The 15,911-nt window shown below is 38.5% G+C and overlaps 1 protein-coding gene across 5 annotated transcripts; it reads right to left on the bottom strand.

Moving 5' to 3' along the window:
• Positions 1–2,389: 2,389 nt before the first annotated feature.
• On the bottom strand, positions 2,390–14,153 carry srek1 (splicing regulatory glutamine/lysine-rich protein 1). Of its 5 annotated transcripts, XM_006796877.3 has the most exons (12): positions 13,572–13,703; positions 12,378–12,896; positions 11,789–11,918; positions 11,288–11,403; positions 6,274–6,420; positions 5,658–5,836; positions 5,443–5,573; positions 5,241–5,352; positions 5,048–5,155; positions 4,605–4,688; positions 4,380–4,494; positions 2,390–2,830 (listed from the first exon to the last, which is right to left on the bottom strand). In XM_006796877.3, exons 3-12 carry the CDS (start codon positions 11,817–11,819, stop codon positions 2,678–2,680), a joined length of 1,176 nt encoding a protein of 391 aa, XP_006796940.2. In that variant the 5' UTR covers positions 11,820–11,918; positions 12,378–12,896; positions 13,572–13,703; the 3' UTR covers positions 2,390–2,677. The 5 variants fall into 5 exon arrangements, with proteins under 5 accessions (XP_006796940.2, XP_006796937.2, XP_006796938.2 ...); XM_006796874.2 differs by lacking the exons at positions 11,789–11,918; positions 12,378–12,896 and adding an exon at positions 13,876–14,153 and having other exon boundaries at positions 13,572–13,705; XM_006796875.2 differs by lacking the exons at positions 11,789–11,918; positions 12,378–12,896 and adding an exon at positions 13,876–14,153 and having other exon boundaries at positions 4,605–4,676; positions 13,572–13,705.
• Positions 14,154–15,911: the final 1,758 nt, after the last annotated feature.

The following is a 15,911-nucleotide window of genomic DNA, read 5'->3' as shown; positions in this document are numbered from 1 at the left end:
CTTGCCCAGCATCTTTTGGGGAGCATGAATGTCTAACAAATTTTGTGCCTTTTTATCTCATTGAAGTTGGGGTATTTCACAGCAGAGGTCAGACGTTTGCCAGCAGACAAATGGTTGAAGCTCAAGGTGTTCACTTTGGTCAGACACTGTTCAATTAACAGAGATTTCTAAAGGCAGATCATATATCGCACACACAGATGAGTGAAAGTGTTATCCGTAAATATGAATTGTTGCTACTCTTTCAAAGCACAGATAATAATCTAACTGGGCCCATATCGAGAACTCGTGGTGCAGCACAGTCAACACAAAGCCCAAGTTAAAAAATCAAACAAAATTAGTCAATGAAAAATCTCTTTTATTGAGTGTTTTTGGAAACGGATGTACTGTTAGATTTGAAATGAAGAGGATTTATACATGAAAGCTCTTCAAAAACAGTGGCACCAGACTTTTACATAGAGTCCAAAATCCAGCATCAAAGGACCACTCCTCATGGACTGAACCGTCAAACATGTTTATACATAATATACCTTCAGAAGTGGGTAAATGTTTATAAAAATAAAATTCTTCACATACTGAAATACTTGGATTTTTAAAACGACATTTTATCATAAGATGACCACTTCAGACTGAAGATTTGTTTTTTTTTTTGAAATTGTAAAAACAAAGTAAGAAAAAAAAGAAAGAAAAAAAGGCAGAAGGCAGGGCAACAAAATACAATCAATCATAAAATCAGGTCTGTAAAATCCAGCAAAGAGGAATTTGGCCACACACAGCCATAAAGTATCCTTTTAAAAACACGTTCAAAAAACAGAACACACACACACACACACACACACACACACACAAAGTCACATAGATCTCAATCTGGGGCCAGCTTGCAAACACTCGACCGAATAAACTGAAATAGTAAAAATTGAGAAAAATAGGTCTAGGTCTACTTAATTATTAGTATACTCTGTAATGAATTAATGAGGACAGCTAAAACTTTAATATAATGTCTCAATAGTTTTCAACATCCTAAACAAGTCTCCATATTTTTTCTTAGTGTAGGCACTTTTTGGCCCTAATGTGCTTACATGCAGTTTGTGGACCTGTGACATTTCCTGTTCAGTCTCTTCTTGACTGCTTCTGAGAACTTTAATCGCCCCACTTTCTCCAGTAACATGAGCTGACAGACATTTATAGCACATCACCATTATTTTACAGTATAGGCATGTGACTTATATACAGTATAAAACAGTAAATAACTTTTTTTCCTCCTCACACAGTATTAGAACAATAGCAGGACGTGATACTTTGTGACCTTGTTGCAACTACTAACCAGAAATAGAAAAAGCTATTCAATGATGTACAGCTATGAAATAAAACAAAAGTGTTCATGTCAACCAAATGAGTTCACTGTTCACAGCATAAGATAACACCGTTCTCTAATCTTGTCAGTATGCCACTTCAAGCCATAAAATTAAAATGCAGTTTGCAGGATGCAACCGTTCCCGGACCATAAAACAAATATGGTGCAAAAAGGGGACTTAAAGGTAACTTCACTGACATCACAGCCCACATTTTCCTTCACCAACATACAAAGGGGCAAATGAACTTTTCAGCATAAGCAGAAATGTTATTTTAAACTCAATATTCCTCTAAGGGACTTTGTGTTTATCCATTTCCTGAAACATGCATCACATATATAATATGCCATTGCTTCACTTAGTGAAAAGGCAAAAAAACAAATATGGGAAGTTGCTCGCACAGCCATTGTGTGACCACAGCCAGCGCAGCAAAAATAATGAGAAAAACAAGCCAGACTGTGTACAAGTCTGTGGGGGGAAAGAATTAGAGTTAGCTGCTTTACGGTAGGCCTACCTTCCAATTAACCAGTCTCTAGTGTAGGAGTGTAACCTTCAGTTTCTTACTTGCATCGCCTTCTTGCTCACCATGTCCTGTTTAACAACACCAACATGATGATGACAGAAAGACTCAGGTTGAGGGTCTAAGATGGGATTTCACGCTATTTTTTTTTTAATATTCAGATTATGGGAACCCTGCTTTCACTCTGGCTCTCACACAGGACAGGCATGCAACGAACCCTTTATGTTCCTCACTAAGCAATTTAAGACAAACATTTGACTCCTGCTGCAGACTGTTGCTGCTTATTTTTACTTCAAAACTTTTTTGAAGTACTGAACTTTACAGTTAATAAATATGTAAATATGTGACAGTCACAAATAACACATCAAGCTTTAAATGAATCGATAAACGAGTATGACCTCTATTCCTCATCTGTGTATCTGGAATGTGACCAACCTTCCTGGAAATGCGGGAACATTACAGGACTACTATACTAGCTGTCAAAAGTTTAAGAACCTATACCATAAAACATAAAACATAAAAGCAGCAGCAGAAGAAGAAGAAGAAGGAAAAGTGGTCAGTGGAATAGCTAAGCAGAAAAAGTGTGGCCTTCTCTATGAGCACTCACTTGCCCTTAAGGTTTGATAGTGAGATTAGGCTGACTTAGAGGAGCCATGTGTGTCACCAGTCAGGGGATGATAATGGGAAAGAAAAAAAAAGTAAGATCCCATTCAGTGCTTCTGTATGTACACACACACACTCACGCACGTACACAATGGGCAATAAGATACCTGGATGAACAATATTAGTGTCCATGGTGTTGCTGAAGTCACTTTGCACCAACATATGCTTCCTCCTCGTGGTTAGTCTTGTAGCTGCCGTTATGCTGGGCGCAGGGTGATGACGTCATGTCCTCACTTGGTGTGGCGGAGCCTTCTCTGTCACTTTCTTCCTTTCCTTCTCTGACATACCTCGCTTCAGCCTGAAATGGCAACAATGAACGATCAACTTTGACCAACAAAAATATTCAAAGAGAAAAACGCTCAAGTGCAGGAAAACTATGCTGTGCACATTAACAATTTTTTGATACTTCCATCTTTTTCAAACAGGAGTTTAACTGACAGTTGTAAACATCAAGTACTTAAGCTTATAGTACAAATATGTACCTAATCTCATACTAATTGATAATAAAAATTAGTATCTGGAATAAGCTGAGGCATCCCCTCATGTTGTCCAAGATAAGGACAATTTTGGACAATACCTCCCACCCAACATGCTGGACAGTCACAGGAGCATGCTCAGTGAGAGACTGATTTACCACTGAAAGACACAAGAAATGATTCCTGCCTGTGGCTCTCTCCCTATACAACTCCATCTATAATTACACCCTTTTGCACATACTCTACAGTGAAAATAACAATGTCTTACAGTTTATAGTAAAATGTCAATCATATATATTTAATCTCTGTAATATTCTGCATATTTATAATTGAGCTTTTTGTATATATTAGAGCTGTTTCTTAGATTTTGTAACTTTGTAATACATTACATTTAGTTCAGTCTGTTACTGTTCTTATTGTCTTGGAGCAACTGTAAACAAATAATTTCATTAAACTATTCTGATTCTTGTGCTTTTTGTTATTATGTCTGCTTGCTAAAAATCAATATTTCACTCCTGTAACAGCCTGCATATAATCTGGAATACTGGTTTAAATCTGGTTTATGTAACTTTGCAGCAATCAGCTAAGAGCTCTGATGTTACTTGGAACATATAGGTCAAAGGTAGGAAGAGCAGAAATGTTAATCAAGATGCATTATATTTTTATAACAAGTTTTCTTCTTCTTCTTTTTTTTTTTTTTTTATAAATAAAATCAATATTTGTACCAGCTTCACTGTATATTAAATTAACAGTGACTGTGTTGATTCTGGTTGCAGTTTCATGTAACAAAGCTGTTAACCAAAATATGTGACAAACCCATACAGATGCTGCAGCTCGTCTCTGACAACAACCTTGCAGAAATGATGGTGGTTTTTGAGGAGAACATTTGTTTGGCTGTTACTTGTCAAACAAATATTCAGATTGTTATCAACAGAAAGGCTCAAGTGTCACAAATCTAAATCACCTTTTATCTCTTGGCTATCATTTGGGGGATCTATGTAGTAAACTTCAGAAGTAGGACAGTCGTGTGGTTTGATACTCAAGTTGGAGACGAATGGAAACATTCACTTGTGCTGGTGTGAATGACATGCAACAATGCCACTACTTTTGAGGTAGAAACCATTCAGAATGGGACTTTCAGAGTGATCTGCAAACCAAAGTGTGCTGAAACTAAACCATACAGCAAAAGATTGGTGTCACATACCGGAAAGACGCAGCTCGTGCATGCAACTTGTATTATTAAATGCTTCCAGGTCTATGCATCTGGAATAATTAGATAACTCCAAGTATAAGCAACATAATGTGCACATAACTGAGTCATTCCTTATTTGTAAATTATTAGATTTGTGACTGAAGCGTAATCTGTAATACCTTCACTGGCTTGGCTTTGCTTCTTATCCTGTCCTCGTCTTTGCGGCTCCTTTTTCTGGACGTGGAGCCGTCCCTTCTGTCCCTGCTGCGTTCCCTCTTCTTCTCTCTTTTACTTCTAAAAGTAAGAACCAACCTTCAAGCAAACATAACTGAACCTACAATCGTATAACACTGTAAAAACTTACCTACAAAAAATGTTTGGCAGCATGAGATGGTTGGATTTACCTTTTTGGTGACGGTGATTTGGCTTTCCTTCGAGGGCTTCTTGACCGATCCTTACTCCTGCGCTTGTGCCCCCTGGTAACAACACTTTATTAAGCGCATGGAAATAAAGGTGTTATAAATAACACATCTTATTTTAGTTAAACGATCAACATCCTTTTTTGCACCACAATAACATACAAACAGCAGCAAATTTAGGGAGATATGAAGATTAAGAATCTGGTGCCCTCTACTGCCAAAGGCAAGAATCACAGGTCTTATTAGAGCTGATCAGATTCTTTTATTATTGTTATTATTAAACACGTAATAATCCAGAAATATTCCAGGAGTATGTTGTAGGTGGTCCCATGTGTTGAGCTAAACGACAGTATAACAAACACATTCAGACTTTTGGGAAGAAAAAAAAAATCACTGAGGTTTTTGCCTCACTAGTTGGTCCTGCGTACCTCGAGCGACTCCGACTGCGTCTCTTGTCTCTGGAGCGAGAGCGTCTCCTGTGACTGCTTCGGGAACTGTGTGAGTCACTGCCCGGCAACAACCTCTGTGATGTTTTGCTTCAAACAGAAGCAAAAGGGGAAAAGTGTCAACAACTAAATTGTAACACAACACTAAAACCCTGATGTTAAAAAAGCCGGTCACCTGTGTTTTGAGCGGGATCTTTTCCGGCGTGCCTTTGAGTGTGAACGGGAGCGTGAGCGTGAATGTGACCGCCGTGACCTTTGAGACCGGCTGGAGGAACGCTTCTTTGTTTCTGTGAGAGGAACAAGCAGTAGTCTCAGTACACGACAATTACTTCAGCAACTTTAATCAAGTCTTCATGCAGGTAGACCGAATATCGTACCAGGTTCAATGGCAGCAGCAATGGTAGACTGTGCTTCACGCACCCTCTTCATCACACTTTCTAACTCTTTAGCAGCAGCCTGAGGCGTCAGCTCTGGGGGTTTCACAATAGCGTTATTGGAATGATTAACCCTGAAAGACAAAAGTATCAACTGGCTCTTAAAACCACGTTATTTTACGCATTTTTCCATTTTACAATTTTAACTAAATACATACTTCAGCGGTCTGTCTCCAAACATGACTCCATTTAATGTGAGGGCTCTGGCAACAGACTCTTGCTCAACAAACTCTACAAAGGCAAAACGAGTTGGCTGGGTCTCATCTCCGGCCATTCGGACAAACTTCACATCTCCCACCTGTTTAAAGAATTCCAACAGCTGCTCTGCAGTGGTGGTCTGCGGAAAGAAAAGATCAACTCAGTTTAAAGAAACATACAAGCCCCAAAATACAAAGCTTTTTAAAAACTGCTGAACCTAGAATTGGGCAATTTAATTGGTAGAAACTGTTGCCAATGCTCTCAGATTTTGTCACATGTTTTTCTTAGTTTTTATTTTCTCTGTTTAACCTTTGGATGTCTGCACTCATCATTGCATTCTGTTTTTATCTACATTTAAAAAAGCAAACCAACTTTTTTAGAACTTGGGCTGTACATGTCATCAATTTACAGATTTTTAAAACAACGGTATTGGACCAGAATTTTACAACTGAGCTTATAGTTTCCTCAATATGGTGAAGGTGGTACAAGCCAAACCCAAACAATTAAGTAATAATATTATCATGAGCCTGTAGAATGAGGTCACATGGCCTTTAAATACATGAAGACTTATGTTACCTGTGAGTTCAAGTTGCCAACATACACTGTCCTCCTGATCTCATCAATTTTTGAGGGATCCACATTTCCCATGAGCGGCGGCTGGGCGAGTACTGACGACGAGGATTCAAGATTGGCTGGAAGTCGATTCACTAAGGGAAGGTTCAGCTGCAGGTGTGTGAAACAAAGACACAGGTTATGTTAGTACTGCACGATTATGGTGAAAGGAATGATCATTTTATTATACTGTCATATAAACTTAAAGCTGCTTTCAGATCCATGCTGTGCCACATTTCTGCTAATGTACAAATATCTGCAGCAAAATAAAATTTGTCCCCCAAAACACAAATAAAATACAGTAAAAGTATAAAAGTACCAAAATCAACCACTGCTACAGTTCCTGTTAGTTAACCTTTGCAAACAACAAAAGGTGTTTGTTAGTAGGGGTGGGCGATAGAAACGATATAAATTTGGCCAACGATAGAGATTATAGAGATTGAAAATGTGACGTCATTCAGGGGTAAAACCGCAAAGAATTCTGGGAACTCGGGGCAAGAGGCACTAGCGCACGCAGGCTTTCAATTGAAATTACATTACACAGCGATAAAAAGAAACACAAAAAATGGCAAGAAGCTGTTGTATTATTAACTGCAATAGCCGGTCGCATGACAGCCACGGGAAGACGACGGGTAAAGAGATCGGTTTTTATCGGATTACGTCGTTGAAGAGAAATTGTTCGAGCCACGTTTCCAAAGTAACAAAGGGGCAACGGATGGCCTGGATTGCAGCCATTCAAAGACCAAATATAATGTCCCAGAACACTCCAGCTCACATGTTAACCTGTTCCAAGCATTCCCACAAAGGTCAGTGTTTTGTAGTAGTTAATACGTCATTTTTCATAACATAATTGGTGATATAGGTTACAAATAAGTCTGGCGCTGAACAGAAATTGTCGCGCTATGCTCCTTTGTTTATTGTGCATAAATAGTAAATTGTCCTGACACAATATTGCGTTTTGCTTCTGTTATTACCCTGGTACATTGACAAAAACATATACTTTTATTCACAGGATAAAACAGTTTTTTTGTGTCACTAATTGCCAGAGCTATGGACTCGAGTCACATGACTTGGACTCGAGTCAGACTCGAGTCATTAATTTTATGACTTTAGACTTGACTTGAAAAAATGTTCTAAGACTCGTGACTTGACTTGGACTTTTACACCAATGACCTGGGACTTGAATTGGACTTGAACCGGTTTACTTGAAAAGACTTGATATTTCACCCCAAATATAAAATTTAACATGCATATTAAAAAGAAAGTGTGCACGCACCATTAATTCAATTCATTTATTCAAACCACACTCCGTACGTATGTGTGCGTGAGCTGTAGCACAGCCAATCAAATTAACCAGATTTTTAAAGAAAAGAAAAGAAAAAACAAACGCTCAAAAATGCTGCAAGGAGTTATTTTTTCCAGGTACATAAACTATAAAGTAGTCAACAAAAAACCGAAATGCAATATGCAAAACATGCAAGAAGAGAATCGCAGACAGAGATGGAACAACTTCCAACTTTCTCCAACAGTTGAAGTTTCATAAAGAACGGTAGGTGGTGCTTCTCTTTTGCTACGATGAGATAGCTGACTTCATCTAACTAGCAAATGTTGTCCAGGCTACGTTGGTGATGCAGTTTTTTTTTTTAAATGTGTATGATATTTTTGTCATGCGATTTTAAAGCCGGTCCTACAACCGCATCCAAGAATAACATGCAGCTTATCTCAGAACTGTCGGTGAAAATTATTCTAGGAGCTAAGTTTAATTGAGCTGCATTTTATAGAGGTGCAATTTCACAATTTGTGTATATTTTCTAAGTTCACTATTTTGTCATGTGTTGAGAAAAACACAGATTTAAAAATTACATGGTCTAATATTTACATTTAGCATATAACTGCAACATTCTTTTCTTTCTTTCTTTTTTTCTTTTTTTTTTAAAGACTCGAAAGGACTTGAAATTCAAAATTTCAGACTTGTGACTTTACTCGGACTTTTACACCAGTGACTTGAGACTCGACTCTGACTTGCCTGACATTACTTGAGACTTGACTTGTGACTTGCAAAACAATGACTTGGTTCCACCTCTGCTAATTGCCCAGTACGATTACAGCATACAATATTATTGTGACTGCTACATTTCTGTAACGCGTACCAGAAATGATTTCCACTACTAATTAATTACCGTTGAGCTGAAAGGTCCTATTAATAAACGGTTAACGAATGTGTATTTATGAAGACGATTTGTGAGACTGGTAAACTTATGATACGTACGATGGTCTTTCGTTCTACATGGTGCATTTCAAGGTCCTGTACCTATCAGTCGTTAAACTGTACCTGGGCTTGTTGCAGTGACCTGAAGTTACTGAACTTCATAAATGTATGCACTCACTCCAAGAACCGTATAATTGCAAATATGAGCGTATTTTGCGTATTATACGCTAACGTATTTTGTCCACTCTGTGTGCTCGTAAGGGTCTAACCCTTTCACTCCTTTGATTTTTTCCTCGTATCTTTTCTTTGACTTTTCATCAAGTCTGTCTTTGTACGGACCGGCATTGTTCTCCTTCGTTTTGTACATAACTTTTTTGGGGGACAAAGAAAAAGCAAGAAGGTATTGGAACCGGAGAATGAATGTTTTGCGGTGCTGCAAATGCTTGCATTTGATGCGTACTTGGATTGTTTTGCCACGAGTTCCCGGCATGCAATGCGCGAAAGTCACGTGGTCTGTCAATCTCTATACCGCTCTATCGCGATAGCGCATGTTGATGATGTCATCAAGCTGCGCCTGTTTTGGTCGAAAGCATCGCAGCAGCTACAACCATTATCATCTGCAAATTATGGCGGGCGACAGTCATAGCAAAGAGATGAAGCACTTATGAAATATGGAGAAAGCCAAAAACTGCGCTTCCTCCACTTCCGTAACATTGATTCATTAATGTTGAATTCTCTTGCAGCTGCTCTATTCCCATGTTGTTGCAGTATATTAATATCTAACCTCGTATTGTTCTCCTGACTGACGTTTGCCCCGTGTATAAGCATCCTGCTATACGACTGCATTTGTCCCTGACCACCAGAATCCCTCACGTTAACTTTTGTCGAGTGGAAAAAAGTTGCCGTTCATCCTCCAGCTTCACTGTGCTAATGTTATGCTAACATAGCTGTGTCGCTAGCAATCACGTAGCACAACATTATATAGCAGGTAGTCCAACTTCAGTAACCCTGCAAACGCCACTGCTGTTTAGTTTTCTGTCTTCATTTATGTTGGAAGTGGTAGCAGAGCTGTACGTTTTAATTAGTTTCAAAAATCTCTCAGTCAGAACATGGTATGTCATGTTTAGGTGGAAACTTCCTGTTAACTTCTAACTTCATTAAATTTAATAAATTCTGTTTTCATGGACGCATGGATATTAAACTTAATTGTTACACCCGATAAAGCAGCAACACTGATGATTTTATTAAAGATGAAATAATTTAGACCGTTCTTAACTCTTAGTGTTCGTTTGACTTTGGGACCTGAAGCAGACGGAGTTTTGGACCCAGATTACTCCGCAAAGCTCCTCACTACGGCAGCCGTAATGCTCTGACAATCCATCAAGCAGTGCGGCTTACCAAAGTTGTACTAAAACATTTTTTAACATATTTCTGCACACCAAAATCGGTTCGAGGTCAGTAAGCACAACCAGAATTCATACATAAGGTACACTCTCGATTTTTGAGAAAATTAAAGGATTTTAAGTGTGCCTTATAGTGTTGAAAATACGTTATACAGAAGAAAAGAATATATCATGATATATATCATTACGTTCAAATTACATCGCAATATGAATTTTAGGCCATATTGCCCAGCCCTATTTGTTAGCATGACTTAAGTGTATCACCTAGAAACACCTTTAAACAAAATAACTCAATTTACTGTTTCCTACACGGAGGACGTGACTAAAACTAAAACTAAGATCATCATCACACTAACACCTTTGCAAAGGTTTTGACACTTTGGACCAGAGAGCCGTTATTCACACGTGCAATTATTGTTCCATTTACCATTTTCTTAAAGCCGCGGTGACTCTACGATGTTTAGTTCACATGTTTGACCACACAGAATGACATCAAATTGGCGATTTCAATGCATTTGTTAGCCACACCACTGCACCCTTGCACAGGCTCGCTTTTACGGACATCCGACTGCAGGTGATCCACGTTAGCAACCACACCGCTGTTTTCTTTAAGTCATGCATTCTTTATCCTGCAGTTTGTGGTGAGTTTTCAGTAAAGCCAAAGTATTTCTAAACAGCAGATGATGATCTGCTTCAGGAGACAAGCTCTTCTACTCGGCTCCACATACGAATTATATTGCACATCTGTCTTTTAGCATAGAGTTACTCATCCACATTATTTCAGGAAACTTAAAACTGCACGCTGTGGGAAAGTATCATGACGTATCATTTAGAGTGCCTGATTTGTTTTTGCTTTGTGTTCTATTGGTGAAGCACACATTTTAAACATCAGTTGGTAATAGTTATTCAACAGTGTGAAGTAAAATCGTGATCATGATTTACACTAGAATGGATCATTCTGACCTCATGAAATTTATAAAAATCATGCAACTCTGGTAAAATAAACCCCACCCTCTCACATTTTCATGGCATACAAACCATTAAACAATCTGAAATACTCGTATTGTCCAATTTTAGTTAAAATTAGATGAAAATTAACAACTTTGACATCTTTGTCCTCTCTGCTGTTGTTGTAGGATGGGGTCAAAATGACACTTCCTAGTGTTAATCTCGATCAAAATTCTGAATTCTTGAATTTAATGACTGCTACTGTGTGATAATGAAAATTGATGCTTCACCAGTAGACCACAAAGCAAAACTGAATGAGGCACTCCCTAAATCACTACCTGATGACATGCAACTGTATATTATGATTTACTTGCATGAATAACAGGCAGACAAGAATTATGACAGTGGCCAGACTTACATTCTGAAGTGGAGCTGGAGTAGGAATTGGCAGCAATCCCCCACCAGGAATCAGACTGGGAACTGGAGTGGCAGGTGCCAAAAGTGACAAAGCCTTGGCCTCTTCTGGGATTTTCCCTGCAGGACAAAAGCAGATATTAGTGAAGGCAATAGAAAAACTCTCCTCTTTGTCTCCTCTATGTCTGCACAATTAGCCCACTGTACTCTAGAGAGAAAGAGAGCATACACTTCCCATACAGCCTACAAATCTTCTACTGTCTACTCATGATATGCTGGAGACCGAGCATCCTTACTTTGCTTTTATTAAAAAAAAAAAAAACAAAGAAAAAAAAAAACATTTCTCTCAGTGAATCTGAATTATTCTCAATGAAAATCCTTACTTTTTCAAAAACAAAAAGAAAACTTATTTTGTCCTTGGTCTCTTTTCAAAAACATAAAGAAAGGAAGAAAGGAGAAACAAAACAATGCAGAGAATGAGTCAACACTTTGATGTATGGGTCACCTGTACTGGAAACATATTGGTCATGAACCATACGATATCAAGCATGGACGCTTTTCCGTGGGGGGAGGGGGCGATCGTTTCGGAGTGTTGGAAAGGTGTGCAACACAAGACAACCCCAATGGCTGCATCACTAATAGCACACAGAACATCAGATACAGAAAAGAACAACAATTTTAAGAACTGTAGGAAAGGTTAGCCAAAACTTAGCTATAAAAAACAACTAATTAGAATTTTCTTTTTTTTTTTCTCTTCTCTGCATTCTAATCTCCTTCTTTGGTGCAGAAGTTAACAAAAAAAAAACAGCTACAGGTTTATCACATCATAGCTGGTGGCACTGAGCATAAAAATGACACATTTCCCCTTCTAATGTTAGAAGGGGAAAAAAGGAGCATTAATGTCACAAAGCATTAATGCGTTCGACTCACTGCTAAATACTAAACATCCACATTAGAGTCGTAGAGCAGGAATATGAGGAAAAAGCCCTAACTGCTGCCTTTTACAACACACTTGAATTACAGATGTGAAGTGCACTTATAGCTTGAAGAATTTTATGCTCCGATGAGGTAAAGTTTTCACTGCCGACTCTCACTTTTTCACAAAGACTAGCCCCTCACTACAACGAGGCGTAGTGGACGAGAGAGTAAAGTGTTAGGGATCCTCCTAGCATCCCATGTGTGACACACATCCCCATCGGTATGCCGTAGCAACCTGGACAGAACTCAATCACACACAAGCTGCAGCTGTAGCGGAAAGAGAGAGGGGGGTGGGGGGGTTGGACAATAATCAAAACAACAAACCAAAATAACAAATATAAACACAACGCTAGAGATAAGCAATATTGTAGTATTCTGGATAGAGACAGTAGAGAGTGGACAACATGGGAAAGTATGAAAGGAAACAAACCAAAAGAAAAAAATTTCAAAAGGAAAAAAAATAAAAAAAAAAATAAAAAGAGACAAGGTGTCCATCTTGGAAGGTTCAGCGGGCTATTCTCCTGGTCACATTCCCCCCTTGAAGGCTGCGTTGGCCCGATCGGGGATAGTGGCTTGGAAAACAATGCCTGACTCAGGCTAGTGTAGTAGTGTAACAGCTGGGCCACTCTAGTCATCTGATATGCACACATAATCACACAGAAAAAACATACAAAACCAAATTAATAAACTCAGTAGCCATCCAGCACCAAGTCACGTGGACAAAAAGCATCAAGTCAGAGGTGATATCATTTTGACTGTACACAAGGAACAACAGTGGCACCAAAGAGGGAGGGAGATTTAATGAAAAGAAGCACCGAAACAAAAACAAATAAAAATATGTATCTATGTTTTTTTAATGAAGAGAGAAAAGGGTGAGTTATTGAGTAATATCCATCAAACAGTATTTAAAATATGCACAAAACTATTTTCTGCAGGCAGTCCAGTGTTTATAGTGTGGATTCAGCTTCAAAAACATTCAACCTAGCTTTAATGGCCTGTGTGGAAACCATTTCGTGAAACCAAACAAGAGACCCTAGCTCGGTGCTATGGGAATTTGTTTTTTTTTTTTGTGCAAATGCTGTGGCGATACAACCACTAACCTGTACCAAATAATTGTACACAAACAGTTAAAAAAAAGACCTAACCAGTGGCACAACTCGACAATTTTTCATGTGAGTTAAAAAAAATTAAATAAAATAATCACAATTACAAAAAAATAACCCAGAATTCAACCACAACAACTGAATTCAGGGGAAGGAGGTCATAACAAAGTCAAGGTTGTTTCTTTAAACGTAAAGGCCTGCACTCACCTTCCGCACATGGTACTACTATCAAAGCTCTGTCAATAAACACAGTATTAGTGAGATGTTGCGCCACACCAACACTGGAGGGGTCTCGGTACTTTATGTAGCACACTTTGGACGAGAAAGAGAGGGGGGCGTTGCTGTAAACAAAAAAAGGGAAAAGGAAAAGAGAGAAAGAAGCGTGGGAACGCGGGTTAGTCATTTCATTTTGTTTCATCTGGGACTTTTTAGTTTATAATTTAAGAACCGCGACAAGGCCGCAAGTCCGCAGAGTTGCTTGACTAGCCATGCCGAGGCAGACTGCTCTTACTCGGGCGGGTAGAGCCGCAACTCCTCGATGTCTCCCAGGAAACCGAAGAGAGTGCGCATCTGCTCGCTGCTCACGGCCGAGGACAGGTTGGTTATCTGGACGACGGGTGTCCCCGGTATCCCGCTCATTGTGCAAACTACTAAACGCGACGCAATAAATAACGTTTTTTTAAAAAAATTAAAATTATTTTTATTTTTCAGTTACCCTACTGTGTTAAATACACAGAGCATCCAAGAAGGCGGAGCGACAGGGGTTCTTCCTCTTTATTCCCAACAGGCGTGAACAGTACGCTTTGAGGTCCGCTACCGCCCCCTGGTACATTGTATAGTACACTGCATTTAATCAGTTTAAAATGATTCGTTGACCATATCGCTCATGGTCGATATCAAGCCAGAAAAAAAAAATTGTCATTTCTGTCAACTGGCGAAGAAGGCAGCAGAAATCGCAAGAAATATAACAATACAGTCCTATTAAGATATTTTAAGTGGCCAAAAAGGACAGGATTGATTCTAATATAGGTAAAATAATACATAATAATAATAAAATATAAAATAATCTTAAAGATAGTTGCAAAAACAGGTCTTTTTTTAGGTTTTATCTGTCATTTATATGTAAGCCCTTCGCAAATCCTTTTGATTACAGTTACCAGTATAAGCGATTATATATAGAAGTCACTATTTTAGGACAATACTGACCTGGTTCAAAATTAACTTTTATTGCTCACCTCAATAAATAAAGTAAATGTCAATGATAACAATTTTTAGCATAATTGTACCTATAGGAAAATTAAACCTTGCAGACTGTGAAAAGAAGAAAAGGAATCAAGCAACTGATGTTCAAAGTGGAAGTAGCACAGCATGTTGGATCCGATATGCTCAAGTTATTCATGCACAGGAATAAAATATTTAGGGCCAAGCAGCATATCACAATGACTTGGTCATCGACAAGACTTATAGACTTTAGTGGAGTTCATGGGTCACTTCAATAACATGAGACTACGACATTCACTTAATACAGCCAACAAATTTGAATGTACGTGTCCATGTTAGTTAGTTACTCATTTATCTTTTTCTTCTTCTTCTGGATGCTTCCTTAAGGGGTCACCACAGTGGATCACCTGCCTCCTTCACAACCTTTTCCTAGCATCCTTTTCTGTCACACCAACCCTCTCCATGTCCTCCTTCTCTACATCAGTGAACCTCCTCCGAGGTCTTCCTTTTTTACTCCCGCCTGACAGCTCCATTTTCAACATCTCTTGTCCAGCATATCCACAATCCCTCCTCTACACACGTCCAAACCACGTCAGCCGAGTCTCTCTAACTTTTTCTCCAAACTGAGCCGTCCCTCTGATGTACTCATTTCTAATGCTGTCCATTCTGGTCACTCCCAGTGAAAATCTAAACATTTTAAATTCCACCATCTTTAACCAAACGTCACAGCACCTCTGTACATACTGAACGACTGAAATTTGTATTTCCATTTTTTAAACTTCCTCAGTGAAGCCAGGGCTTCTCAAAATATTCTATAACCAGACTCAGAATACTTTATCCCTAAGGAAATTATGTAAAATATTGTGCCAAGATCGCCACAGCAATAATTAAATTAGAAAATACTGAATATTAGTATCCACTGGATAACAGATGAAGTTAAACGTTTGAAAAACAACTTAAATGCAGATAGTGTGATTGTATACATCTTCAGAATTCATTAAAAACCTTTCGAGCTATTGTGTTTAAAGACAGAATGACACTAATGCACCCAAGTGCAGCCAAAAACATAACCTTCAAAAAATAAACATGTATAGCAATTTTGTTTTCATGAAGTCCGAACCTATATCTGTACAAAAGCATTAAAGAAGCATATATTTATGTCATTGTGTGTGTAATTGACATGACGTGTGAGATCCGCATACACACACACACACGTATTTATACTGTACAGTGAGGTCCACAATCAAGATGTGAGTGAACTGCAGATTTTTACCGTTAATTCAATGGCTTTTACAAAAATTCTACATTGACTCTTTATGAATGACA

This window comes from Neolamprologus brichardi, chromosome 7, assembly GCF_056152115.1.
Source record: "Neolamprologus brichardi isolate AB-2024 chromosome 7, ASM5615211v1, whole genome shotgun sequence".
NCBI classification, from domain to species: Eukaryota; Metazoa; Chordata; class Actinopteri; order Cichliformes; family Cichlidae; genus Neolamprologus; species Neolamprologus brichardi.
Note: the sequence above shows the minus strand (reverse complement) of the source record. Positions and strands in the feature narration are given on the sequence as shown.

Bases quoted from the DNA above. Each gene is read 5' to 3' on its own strand.
- srek1 (XM_006796874.2), bottom strand. From the start codon at position 14,003: ATGAGCGGGATACCGGGGACACCCGTCGTCCAGATAACCAACCTGTCC. The intron at 13,706-13,875 runs GTAAGAGCAGTC...TTTTGTTTACAG, and splicing joins TTGCGGCTCTACCCGCCCGA to CAACGCCCCCCTCTCTTTCT. The intron at 6,421-11,287 runs GTAAGTCTGGCC...ACACACCTGCAG, and splicing joins CTCCAGCTCCACTTCAGAAT to CTGAACCTTCCCTTAGTGAA.